The sequence below is a fragment of the Lampetra planeri genome, chromosome 45 (assembly GCF_965212315.1).
Source record: "Lampetra planeri chromosome 45, kcLamPlan1.2.h2, whole genome shotgun sequence".
NCBI lineage: Eukaryota > Metazoa > Chordata > Hyperoartia > Petromyzontiformes > Petromyzontidae > Lampetra > Lampetra planeri.
The window spans coordinates 2,513,602-2,526,693 of NC_136151.1; the positions used below are offsets into that span (position 1 = coordinate 2,513,602).

General features: G+C 51.6%; 1 protein-coding gene across 1 annotated transcript in view; it reads right to left on the bottom strand.

Moving 5' to 3' along the window:
• Positions 1–1,031: 1,031 nt before the first annotated feature.
• The window catches only part of LOC144732992 (protein phosphatase 3 catalytic subunit alpha-like), a 45,307-nt gene continuing 33,246 nt past the window's right edge, over positions 1,032–13,092 (bottom strand). The window contains exons 12-14 of the mRNA XM_078614668.1: positions 6,504–6,601; positions 6,158–6,187; positions 1,032–1,506 (exon numbers count right to left, since the gene is read on the bottom strand). Coding sequence (XP_078470794.1) covers positions 1,214–1,506; positions 6,158–6,187; positions 6,504–6,601 — 421 coding nt within the window. The 3' untranslated portion in view covers positions 1,032–1,213. The remainder of the gene's footprint in view (positions 1,507–6,157; positions 6,188–6,503; positions 6,602–13,092) is intronic.

Below are 13,092 nucleotides of genomic sequence, written 5' to 3' on the forward strand. Positions count from 1 at the left end.
GCAGAGGGCAGAGAGAGCAGAGCACCAGATGGATAAAATGCAGCGAGGTGGCACATTGGGGAGCACAGATGACTTGCATCTGCCAGTCATCTCAGTCAACCCATGGCACCTGGGTCTATTCCGTCACCTGCCAGCAACCCTGCAACATTTAACTTGCCCTCAAGGTGTACCTAGCCTGGCACAAGCACAATAGTGATGTCACCACCACTTAGTGGCGAAAGGCAGATGTTGTGGGTGAGTGGGTTAGAGGGTGTGGGTGAATGCAAGTTTGACGTGTATGAGAGTGTGACGGTGAGTGGGGGAATGAGAGGGTGAGGTGTGGGTGTATAGGTGAGCAGTAGGAGTCAGTCTCTCAGGGTAGAGTTTATTTTCATTGTCATGTTAATTTCTCGTTCACTCAGCACTCACACTTTACCCCACCACCACCAGCACCATCAGCCAGCCTGAGCCTCGCCACTCACCGGTCTTCTCGCCACACTACTTCCCTCACCCGGTGAGCAGCTGTTAATGAACTTAAATGCAGCAACTTAGCAGAGGAAAATGGGAGAGTTGGTGCGATTCTCTGTACGAGTCTGTATGTGTCTGTGTGAAACTGTCTCTATGTATCTCTGAGAGCCTGTGCATCTCTGTGTGAGTCTATGTGTCTCTGTTCCTCTGTAAGAGTTTGTGTGTCTCTATGAGAGTTTGTGTCTATGAGAGTCTGTTTCTCTGTGACAGTATGTGTATAACCGAGAGCCTATGCGTCTATGGGTCTCTGTGTCTCTCAGTGTCTATGTGTGTGTCTCCGAGCCTGGGTGAGTTTGCGTGTCTGTGTGTGAATGTCTCTGTGATAGTCTGTCTCTGTAGGAGTCCGTGTTTTTGTGTAAGTCAGTGCATCTGTGTGAGTCTATGGATATCTGTGTATGTGTGAGTCTGTGTGTGAGTTTGTGTTTCTGTGTATGAGTTTATGGGTCTGTGTCAGTCTAAGGGTCTATGTGTGTGTATCTCTGTGTGTGTGTTTCTGAGTCTGTGTCTCCATGTGAGTCTGTGTCTCTGTGTGAGTACATGTATCTCTGTATGCATCTGTGTGTCTGTGTATGTGTCTCTGTGCAAGTCTGTATGCATCTGTGTCTCTCTTCCCGTGTCTGTCCCTCTCCCTCCCTCACCCTCTCCCCCTTTTATCTCCCCCCTCCCCCCCACCTCACCCTCTTCCCTCCCCCCACCCCCCACCGACTCACACGTCCGTCGCTCCTCCCGTGGTCGGCGGGGGCCCCTCCTCCCCCCCTTCCTCGTGCCCCACCGCGGGGGTCTCCTCCGTGGCGACAACGACACTGGGCAGGGTGGGGGGGGGCTCGGTGGGGGTTAGGGGGGACTCGGCGGAGGTGGGGGTGAGGGGCGCCCCGACCCTGCGGGGTGGCATGCGCTCGTTCACCCGGTCCAGGCCCTTAGCCTCCTCGAAGGAGCTGATCCTCGTGCAGAAGCCACGGCCCCCGCTCCCCGACACAGAGCCAGGGACCCCCCCGGCGTCTGTGGTGGCAGAGGGCGAGAGGGAGGGAGTGGAATGGTGAGTGAGGAGAGGGAGGGTGAGGGTGGGAGAGGGAGGGTGGTGGGGGGGGGACGCAGGCACAGTGAGATGTGTGCATCTTTTCTGCCAAGGTTCAGGCTGGGTTCACAATAACCGTGTCGGTGAGGTTGCAGTACCCGTCACGATACGTGCCAAATAATTTTGTACACGCTGCAGCTTGGCAATGCTTTTACCAGACGTCCCACAGAGTAGTGAGTTGCAATAATGGGGCCTTGTCGATATACGATGCTACACACACCATGTTGACTACGTGACAACTCAATAGTGGTCGAATGTGTCATAGAGCCCTGACATGAAAATTGCAGGACCTGACTATATTTTGCACATGATGATCAAACAACATATTCTGGTCGAGTATGGTGCCCTTTAGATACGAGTAAAAAAACTGAAATCCTGGAGTCTGTGACCACCACACCTGATTCTCCGACAAATGTTTTCGCCTGAGACTGAATGCCAACCAGCAGAACTTTAGATTTTTCCGGATTAAGCAGCATTAATTTGCATGCACACCACGTGCACCCCTTATGTGAAATCTTCCAGGGTAACTGAGGCTCTCCATATCCAACTTTGACTTCACTGCAGTGTACAATTGTGTATCATCAGCCATATTGATGGAACTTGATATCAAGCGATGAGATGACATTGGCGATGGGAGAGACGTATGTTGAAAATAGGAAGGACCCAAGGATGCACCCCTGCGGAGCGCCAACTAGGCACAGCATAGGCGATGACGGTCCGTCTCCTAGATTGACGAACTGTGATTGACCATGCAGGTATGACTCAATGCACCCCATGCCATACACAATACACAGAATCTTGACCTCTGCCGTCTGATGACTATCTCATGGTCGATGGTGTCGAAGGCAGTTGAAAGGTCTAGGTCAACCAATGATACGGTGCACCGGTCATCCAGATTCTTGTAGAGATCATCATTGATCTTTAGCGGAGGCATCTTAGTGCTGAAAAACTTCTGGTACGCCGACTGCAATAGGTCGAATCTGCCTGTTGTATGTGGGAAGTAACCGCTTCAGGCAAAAGGAGCTCCATGATCTTTGAAATCGTACTCAGGTTTTAGATCGGGCATTAGTTTGTGGAGTCACTATGGCTGAAGACCACTTTTTTTTCAGGAGCGGTGTTACCTGCGCCATTTTGAACCGTTCTGGGAAAACAGCCCTCGGTGGATAAAATATGTGTCAGGTGAACAATCAGCGGCGCAAGTACGTTCGAGCACAATTTAATAATCGACGTGTGGATGTAATCGAGCGGCGATGTCTTATTTGGCAGCCGTACGATGGACAGAGACACTTCTGCCACCGATGATGGTGCCAGGGTCTCGAGTTTTGCATTGGTTCCAGGTTGATCACACTCAGATGGCAGATCGTCGCAAGTACTGTGCACAGATCTGGGTTGACAATTTTATGGGTGGTAGGAGTGCCACAAAGCACAGGGGGGTCATGAGCAGACTCACTGACAAGGAGAGCATAGAACGATCTGAAATGCACACTGACGCCTATCTGAATGAAGAGTTACACTATCACCCTGCACAGAAATCCTCTCTTATCAAGATGCTCATACAATCGGGCTAAGAAATTGTCAAATGGTGATAGTCTGAGAAGTGAAATTAAATATGTTAAAGAAGTGCTGCAATTGAACGGTTAGAATGATCCACAAATCAACAGGGCACTGAATGCCAAAACCAAATTAAAATAACACGAGCTTTGAAACTGACCAAGTAAGTAAAACTGTTAAAATACCATGCATTGCGGAAGTAACTAAAAAAATAGGCAGATGTTTGGAATAACAAAACGCCTGAGTCAAATTTGGCACGGTACATAAAATACAGAAATGAATATCTGATACTAAAGATGTATTACCAAAGCTATCAACAAAAGGTGGCAAATTCTATGTTGGGCTGACAGGACGAATGATCAACACGAGACTAAAAGAACAAAGGAATATTAACGACACCCAAACACAACTGTTGGTAGTAGGAGAACACGCATGCCAACACGGACACTCAATTGATTTTGATAATGCTGAAGTTCTGTGAGAAACCAGCTACAACTGGCCAAGACTAATTAGAGAATCTATCGAAATGGATAGAAATAAAAATGTTAACTGTTCGGATAGCTAGAGACTTATTGCTGCTTGGAAGCGAATCATCAAATATTACATGTTTTAAAATGCATGCCGAGTCAGGTTACATCAATGGGGATAACCTGTGAGCAGACAATAACAGGTACTAATATTTCACAATGGCCATGTCGGTGGGGTTTACAATGGCCGTGTAGGTGGGATTCACAATGGCCGTGTCGGTGGGGTTCACAATGGCCATGTAGGTGGGGTTCACAATGGCCGTGTGAATAGGGTTCACAATGGCCGTGTGAATGGGGGTCACAATGGTTGTGTTGGTGGGATTCACGATGGCCGTGTTTGTGGGGTTCACAATGGCTGTGTTGGTGGGGTTCACAATGGCCGTGTTGGTGGGGTTCACAATGACTGTGTGAATGGGGTTCACAATGGCCGTGTGAATGGGGTTCACAATGGCCGTGTGAATGGGGTGCACAATGGCCGTGTGAATGGGGGTCACAATGGCCGTGTTGGTTGGATTCACAATGGCCGTGTTTGTGGGGTTCACAATGGCCGTGTTGGTGGGGTTCACAATGGCCGTGTTGGTGGGGTTCACAATGGCCGTGTTGGTGGGGTTCACAATGGCCGTGTTGGTGGGGTTCACAATGGCCGTGTTGGTGGGGTTCACAATGGCCGTGTTGGCGGGGTTCACAATGGCCGTGTTGGCGGGGTTCACAATGGCCGTGTTGGTGGGGTTCACAATGGCCGTGTTGGTGGGGTTCACAATGGCCGTGTTGGTGGGGTTCACAATGGCTGTGTGAATGGGGTTCACAATGGCCGTGTCGGTAGGATTCACAATGGCTGTGTCGGTGGAGTTCACAATGGCCGTGTCGGTGGGGTTCACAATGGCCGTGTTGGTGGGGTTCACATTGACCTTGTCGGTGGGATTCACAATGGCCGTGTGAATGGGGTTCACAATGGCCGTGTCGGTGGGGTTCACAATGGCCGTGTGAATGGGGTTCACAATGGCTGTGTGAATGGGGTTCACAATGGCCGTGTCAGTGGGGTTCACAATGGCCGTGTGAATGGGGTTCACAATGGCCGTGTTGGTGGGATTCACAATGGCCGTGTTGGTGGGGTTCACAATGGCCGTGTTAATGGGGGTCACAATGACCTGGTCGGTGGGGTTCACAATGGCCATGTCGGTGGGGTTCACAATGGCCGTGTTGGTGGGGTTCACAATGGCCGTGTTGGTGGGGTTCACAATGGCTGTGTTGGTGGGGTTCACAATGGCCGTGTTGGTGGGGTTCACAATGGCTGTGTGAATGGGGTTCACAATGGCCGTGTCGGTAGGATTCACAATGGCCGTGTCGGTGGGGTTCACAATGGCCGTGTCGGTGGGGTTCACAATGGCCGTGTCGGTGGGGTTCACAATGGCCGTGTCGGTGGGGTTCACAATGGCCGTGTCGGTGGGGTTCACAATGACCGTGTTGGTAGGGTTCACAATGGCCGTGTTGGTGGGGCTCACAATGGCCGTGTGAATGGGGGTCACAATGGCCGAGTGAATGGGGGTCACAATGGCCGTGTGAATGGGGGTCACAATGGCCGTGTCGGTGGGGTTCACAATGGCCGTGTGAATGGGGGTCACAATGGCCGTGTGAATGGGGGTCACAATGGCCGTGTTGGTGGGGGTCACAATGGCCGTGTCGGTGGGGCTCACAATGGCCGTGTGAATGGGGGTCACAATGGCCGTGTGAATGGGGGTCACAATGGCCGTGTTGGTGGGGGTCACAATGGCCGTGTCGGTGGGGTTCACAATGGCCGTGTTGGTAGGGTTCACAATGGCCGTGTTGGTGGGGTTCACAATGGCCGTGTTGGTGGGGTTCACAATGGCCGTGTTGGTGGGGTTCACAATGGCCGTGTCGGTGGGGTTCACAATGGCCGTGTTGGTAGGGTTCACAATGGCCGTGTTGGTAGGGTTCACAATGGCCGTGTCGGTGGGGTTCACAATGGCCGTGTCGGTGGGGTCCACAATGGCCGTGTGAATGGGGGTCACAATGGCCGTGTTGGTGGGGGTCACAATGGCCGTGTCGGTGGGGTTCACAATGGCCGTGTCGGTGGGGTCCACAATGGCCGTGTGAATGGGGGTCACAATGGCCGTGTTGGTGGGGGTCACAATGGCCGTGTCGGTGGGGTTCACAATGGCCATGTCGGTGGGGTCCACAATGGCCGTGTGAATGGGGGTCACAATGGCCGTGTTGGTCACAATGGCTGTGTGAATGGGGTTCACAATGGCCGTGTGAATGGGGGTCATAATGGCTGTGTTGGTGGGATTCACAATGACCGTGTTTGTGGGGTTCACAATGGCCGTGTCGGTGGGGTTCACAATGGCCGTGTGAATGGGGTTCACAATGGCCATGTGAATGGGGGTCACAATGGCTGTGTTGGTGGGATTCACAATGACCGTGTGAATGGGGTTCACAATGGCCGTGTCGGTGGGGTTCACAATGGCCGTATTGTTACCTTTTCCACCACCAGAAGCTTCCATGGCGGCTGTGGAGACAAAGAGAGATATTAAATGTGTGTCTCTCAGTGCATCCCCCGATGTCCCTGTGTCTCCTCGCATCCCCGTATCTTCCCGTGTCCCTTCGCGTGCCCCGTATCTCCCCGTGTCCTCTTGTGTGTCCCCGTGTCTACCCGCATGTCTCCATGTGTCCCCGTGTGTCTCCGTGAGTCCCCGCGTGTCTCAGTGTGTCCTTGCGTGTCCCCGCGTATCCCCGCGTGTCCACACGTGTCCCTGTGTGTCTCTCGTGCCCCTCATGTCCCTGCGTGTCCCTGTATCTCCCCCGTGTCTCCCCGTGTGTCCCACCGTTCTGCAGCATCTCCCTGTCTCCGGACAGGAGGCCGCTGGGCAGCATTCCTGATGGCGCGAGACCCTTGAGAGCCAGAACTGTTTCACTCTCCTCCCTAGAGAGAGAGAGATACGGGGGAGAGAGAGAGGGAGACACATGGGGAGAGAGAGGGACGGCAGCTGAGAGTTGGCTGGCACCGTTTGCAAGTCCCCTGATGCAGGAGCACGCGTCGTCCACACGGGCGACACCGAGGCCAATTTCTCCCTCTCTCTCCCTCTGTAGAGCTTCACCGTAAACCCCTTAAATCCAAAACTTCGTAACAATTATCTCCTCTTCACTGTTTAGGTGCTGGCCAGAATCCCAGCTCGTGCAGAATGCAGCCACTGGAGTTATTATGCGCCACACCATCCCCGCAAGCACACACACATAATGATAACTCCCGCTCTCTTGCCTCTGCACTGGCTACCAGTCAAGCATCGGGGTGGACAAGATCCTGCTGCTGCTGACCTACACGGCTCTCTAATGGGTTAAACCCCACGATATTTACAGGAACTGAACCTGCATTTACCTCTCAAACAAGGTCCCCAAGATCTTCAGATCACCGTCTTCGAAGGACTCTGAGGTCAAGGCTCATTTTCCTGGGGTGATGATGGGGCTTTTGCCAGTGCAGTTTCCAAGCTTAAGAATGCTTTGTTCTTTGCCAATGAGACAAGCAGGGTCGTTCGATATATTATTATTTGGTTCTTTCGGTTAAGTCACGTCTAAAGATAAAATAATAAATTACATTAAATAATAGAATACGACGTTTCGATTGCAACACAAGCAACATAAAATCTAACCAGAAAACTATAGACAGACATATTAGCAGACAGATATCACCAAGATACATAGAGAGAGCAACACAGGTAACAGAGAGAGGTGGTCGTCTCTGTGGGGTGGCCTTAAATAGACAGAGGAGGGCGGACGCAGAGAGAGGGAGGGGGGTTAGAGAAAAAATTAGCATATCAATGAGTGGACAACAAAACGTGGTGCTGCAAGTGCGATGACACGGCAAGCAAGCCTGAAAATCAGGAGAAGGACACACTAAAATTAAATAACCTAGTAAAATATCGAAATGTAATGTAATACAACACAGAGGGTCGGTCAACACACAATTAACGCATAGCCTGGTTGATTACGTATTTCAAAGATTGCTAAGTTAGCATTTAAGTGTGAACATTCCAAAGAGAGGACGATATGTTTAAGTCCCGTCTTGAAAACTCACCTCTTCAAACTGGCGCTTACTCCCCACTAATTCTAGCCCGTTTATCAGAATCAGAATATTTATTTATATTGGAGGAGGAACCCGATGAGCTACAAAGCTATTTTTTTTACAGATGTCCAGTCGGGGCACAGGGTTAGAATTTTACAACAAACAACAAAAACAACAGAAAAACGCAATAGGACTGCAAAGTATAGGAAAAGGAAGCAAATGAAAAAAATATATAAATAAAACTAAACCACTTTTATTTCATCAGGTAAAGCCCACTGAGCTATTAGATTTTTTTTTCAGAAGAGACCTGCCAATCACAAATGATAGCTCAATGAAGTGGCTTATCACGTGGACATTTACAGCAGCCAAATAATCTAAACACACGTTTACCCAGCAGATTCTGTTTATTTCCATGCTTTCCATGCATGGCGTGGCGCACTGGCATCTACGGATGAAATGCTCCACTTGACGAATGTTAATCATTATTATAAGAAAGTAATTTCATTTTTTGTGTGTCTGCATTTCCTATTTCCTCCTCCCTGCAGCAGCTCCCAGGCTGGAGGCCTAAAACCTTCCAGGGTGGGTCCTGCAGCCTCCTCACACAGCAACCAACAACAACATCTGCTTTTCGCGGTGATGTTAACACGGCTTCCTTCATGAGCCTCCTCCACAGAGATCGATCTTGACACCGCTGGTACCAGTCATTGGCAAGTCTACTCAGCTCCGCATGCTCTTGTACCACATCACTCCATCTCATCTCTAGCCCATGCCATGTCCATGTAGGCCCCTCTAGCTGGCCAAACAAAAGCTGTTTAGGCATGCGGTGGCTGGGCGTGCGGGCTACATGACTCAGCCAACGCAGCCTTTCCTGCCGGAAGAGCTCACCAATGGGACTTTGTTCAGATCTTTCAAGGACTTGTGAGCTCCTCACATTATCCAGCCTGGTTAAACCCTGGATGGATCGCAGGCAGGCCAACCTAAATATTTCTAAACGGCGAAGAAGTGAGGGAATGACCGTGGCCGAGAAGACGCGAAGCTCTGTGTAGAATAACAGATCTGGTAGCTTCCACACAGCGTTACGCAGCCGTTGAAAAGATAATGCCACTCGACTGATTCGGAGTGAGACCTTTTCTGTCAAACCGGAGCTGGTCATGAGCATACTGCCCAGGTATGGAAAACTCTCCAGCCTCTACCCCATCACCAATTGGGAGTTGAGGGGGTGGAGTGTTTCATGGCTCAAAATACCCAGGCAGGTGCTTGGTTTGGGTGGGGCTGATGGTAAGACCCCACCTCTTAGTGGCACAATCCAAGTTCAGCAGCAGCACCTCAAACTCCTTCTCTGAGTGAGCTGCAATCACCAGATCATCAGCATACATAACATGGTTGACCAATAAGCAGCCCTCCCTCGACCGCACATTGGCATGAATCAGCCTCTCATTGTATCTGTACCAGATGGAAATTCCGCCGATACAGCCACCTGTGATCATCTCTGCCCAGCGCTTTTCCTGGTCTCAGACTCTGGATCGCCTTCCGTACTTCCTTCACAGATGGCACTTCAGCCAGCCACTCATAGGGGGTGACTTCTTCCAATATTGAAGGCACAGCAGCCTCAGCAGGGTCATCTCTATTTTGCCCCATGATGTTTTCTGGGCTGAGGGATTTCCCCTCCCCCAAGACCTCGCATAAATGCTCAGCAAATCTGCAAAACCTGTTTCTGAGGGTCGGAGATCAGATAACCTTTCTTTTCCATAATGACGGTGATAGGTGCGGTGCTGCAAGTTACTTTTTTGATACAGTTAGTGATTCGTGATCACGAGCTGCTGAGGCAGACTCCATCTCCTCAGCAACCCGCGACCACCACCCATCCTTACAGCACTTTACGGCTCTCCAAACCTCCGAGCCAAGGCTGAAGTAAACCTCCTCATTCTCCGAAGTGGGATGCTGTAGACGGTGTGAGTGGGCCTGTCGCTTTTTCTCAGCCAGCTGGAACACCTCCTCCGTCAGCCAGGGTTCTCTGGGGAGGCTTAGAACATGTATCCAAAGCAGCCATTGCAGTTGCATGAGCCACAGTCCTAAACCTCACCTATTTCCCCTCGGCATCAGCAGGAGGGGGTGGGGGCGACACCAACCCCAGTTGCAAGTGATGATATAATTTTCACTTGCAACTTTCATCAGCTAGCTGAGACCAGGCCACTGTGGGTTTGAATGGGGTCCTGGATGTACACCTACCACTGGAGTGGAAGAATGGCAGGTGCATCTTACAGATGACAAGGTGATGGTCAGTGGGCAGATCAGTTCCATGGTAGGTCCTGGTGTCAAGGACATGGGCCTGCATCTGCCGTTCATCACTATATAGTCCCGCAGATGTTCTCGCTAGGACCCAGCGTGCATCCATGATGTGTGGATGCACCGATGCCGGAACAACGTGTTGGTAATAATTCTAGCAGCCTCCTACCTTTGTTATTGTGTTGATCTGGCCCATGCCTTCCAATCATTCCAGCACAGGTGCCAGCATCATGACCCACTCGGGCAATAACGTCACCAAACAGGATAACTCTCTTCTGAGGGGCCACTTTAGCTCGCACCTGTGACAGGAGGTCATTGAAGGCACCTCACTCATTGGCCTTGCCTACATTCCTCCACGGATGTTCGTCTTTGGTGGGGGCATAAGTAACCACCACCACCCCTCGCCTCTGGCTGATGGGAAGGCGAGCCCAAAGTAGCATGGGACTTACAGCTTTCCACACCTCACCGCCAAGCTCCCACGGCCCCTTCATTCCTTAGTTCAGAAGAGCCACACCCTGTTGTTTGGCAGTCTCCTGACCCGAGTAGAGGACTGTCCACCCCTGATGGTGGTACGAGCCAGAGCCAGTCCACCGGACCTCAAAAATACCGCAGAGATCCAGGCGGTACCAGTCTAGCTCTAGACAGATGAGTGGCAGCCTCTACTCTGCAGTGAGCATTCGAACATTCTACGTGGCCACCTGCAGTGGCGCTTCTGCTGATTCTGGAACAACCCCGAAGGTAAGGATTAAGTCTCCTGGCTCCGCCAAATGGGGCTTGGCCAAGAGACGTCATAGACGCCTGTACCCCCGGGGCCTCCGGCGCAAACTTAGCTGGATATTTTTCCCACGGTTTTGTGGTAATTAATTGACAGTGGAGGGGTTACCAGCCCCTCGGACCCGTCCAGAGCCCCCATTCAACCGCTGTGGTGGCTACAATCGGCATGAGGGGAATAGCCGATTTTGGAATTGGCCTCCCCCCTCCATGGCATTGCTCACATCCACCACAGCGTTACCGTCCTGCCCCACTGAGGTAGGGAGTTGCATTACACAGCATCCACCACCACTACTACTACCGCCTTCTCTTCGCTATAACCGCCACCAGCTCTCTTCTTTTTAGCAATGTCATCTTTTCTTTCATGTTATGCTTTCTCGTACATTTTGTGCCCTCTTCATCTTGGGTTTCCCCCTCCGGCCTCCGCATCATTAATCCCACTCCTCTGCGCCGGGCTGCTGCTGCTGAACATATTCCTATACATGCTTTCTCTGCTATTTTCACCACTACTACCTACGTCGCTCAACCATCTCTGCCGTTCTGAACTCTGATTTAACATCTTTCTAGGTGGGTTTTTTGTTATTGACCAACACCCTAAGCCTTCGATTGGCCCCTCCTCCTATTGCCACGTTTGGCTACCTGCGGTGCATATGCATGTAAAGCCCCGGGCTTCTGCTGAGTGGGCCTGGCGCTGGTGCTATGGTGTAGTGGTTTTCTCAGCTCCTGTCGTGGTTATCCACCAACCTAGTAGTCCATTTGCCCTACTGCTGCCTTGACCTCACATCATGGCCGCAGTGTGCGGTGTACGAGGCATTGACCGAGAGGAGCGGCCTCATTTGTTTCCCTCCTGACACCACGCACACTGCTATAGATCCCCACACGACAATGATGAACCACTTTGTTGAGCTATCATTTGTGATAGCCAGGTCACTTCTGCGCGCAGGCAGCGCTCCTTGGGTGTTGTTCAGGAGGCCTCAGGGGTCAGGGCCACATCCACCCCCGGGGCGTCACGATGCTCTGCTAGCACCGTGGAGCGAAGAAAGAGCCTCGCTCACCAGGACACTGGATGCTTAAGGCTTTACCCCCCCCCCCAAACCCCCGCACCCCCCCCTCCATTCCGGCTCCTCAGATTCACTGGGGGGTGGCGCTCCCGCAGCAACACCCATCGTCTTAACGGCTGAGCGACCACCCCAGTTCTGTGGCGACCATGGGACAGACCCAGCGGGTGCCATCGGGTTGACCGACTGAGATGACCAGCAAACGAACCACCTGTGAGCAGCATCGCTCTTCCTTCGCCCACCCCCCCCTGGAGGGCGACTGCCTCTAACTGCCCCCCAGAAGCGACCACCACAGCCAGACATTTCACTTTCATCACAATGCCTCGACGTTGTTACACCCCAGGCCCCGGTGAGTGACCCAGAGAGCTGGACAAGTGAGAGTCCTGGGGCGTTGGGACCCTTCCGTGGTAAAACTATGGGACAGACCCTCGACTTCCGCTTGAGGACAGGGCCAGGGAAGTGGTGATGTTGTGCCAATTTAACACGTAGGCTTTCGCGACCAATATTATTCATTATATATGTTGTTGGGTCAGATCGCGTTATTTATAAATGTGTCGTAACCCTCCACCACCTGACACGGCCAAACGGTAAAAAATGTGTCACGTTTTGCAAAGGACAAAATAATTCACTTCTTTAGCCCACCGGTGTGTTGAAGAGAGAATCAACAGCATTTTAAAATTTGAGTACGATGTTTCGCTGATAGTTACAATCAGCTTCATCGGGCAAGAATGGTGAAGCTCTCCTGTTGCTTCCGGTCTTAAATAGAGCAGCATCAGGGTGACGTCCAAATTGTGATCGCCGCCACCGCCCCGAGTGAGACGATCGCACCCCCCACTCGCGTACGGAACTCCCCGCCGCCCTTCAGAGATCCATTCCCGGTGACATCGCGACCACTCAACAACTCTGCCTCGCCTTAAAGCCGCTGAATGGATCGTTATCATGAGGAGGGACAGAGGGCCGGAGGAGGAGGCCCAGGGCCGGCGTGCGCGTTGTAACTATTCTAGTTTTATTTTACCAGGTGTAATGCTTCACTGAGCTATGAAGTCTGTTCAACTGTAACGTGGTAGTAGTTGCGTTCCTGAAGAACGCTGCATTGTGGAAATATCACGCTTTAATAAATAATATATAATAAAGAGGGTAAAGCACAGTCTGCGATAACACGTGAGATGCATAATTCAGGCTGAACAAAGACTAGGTGCGTGTAAGGGTACCATCGAGAAGCATCCAGCAGCATCCCAA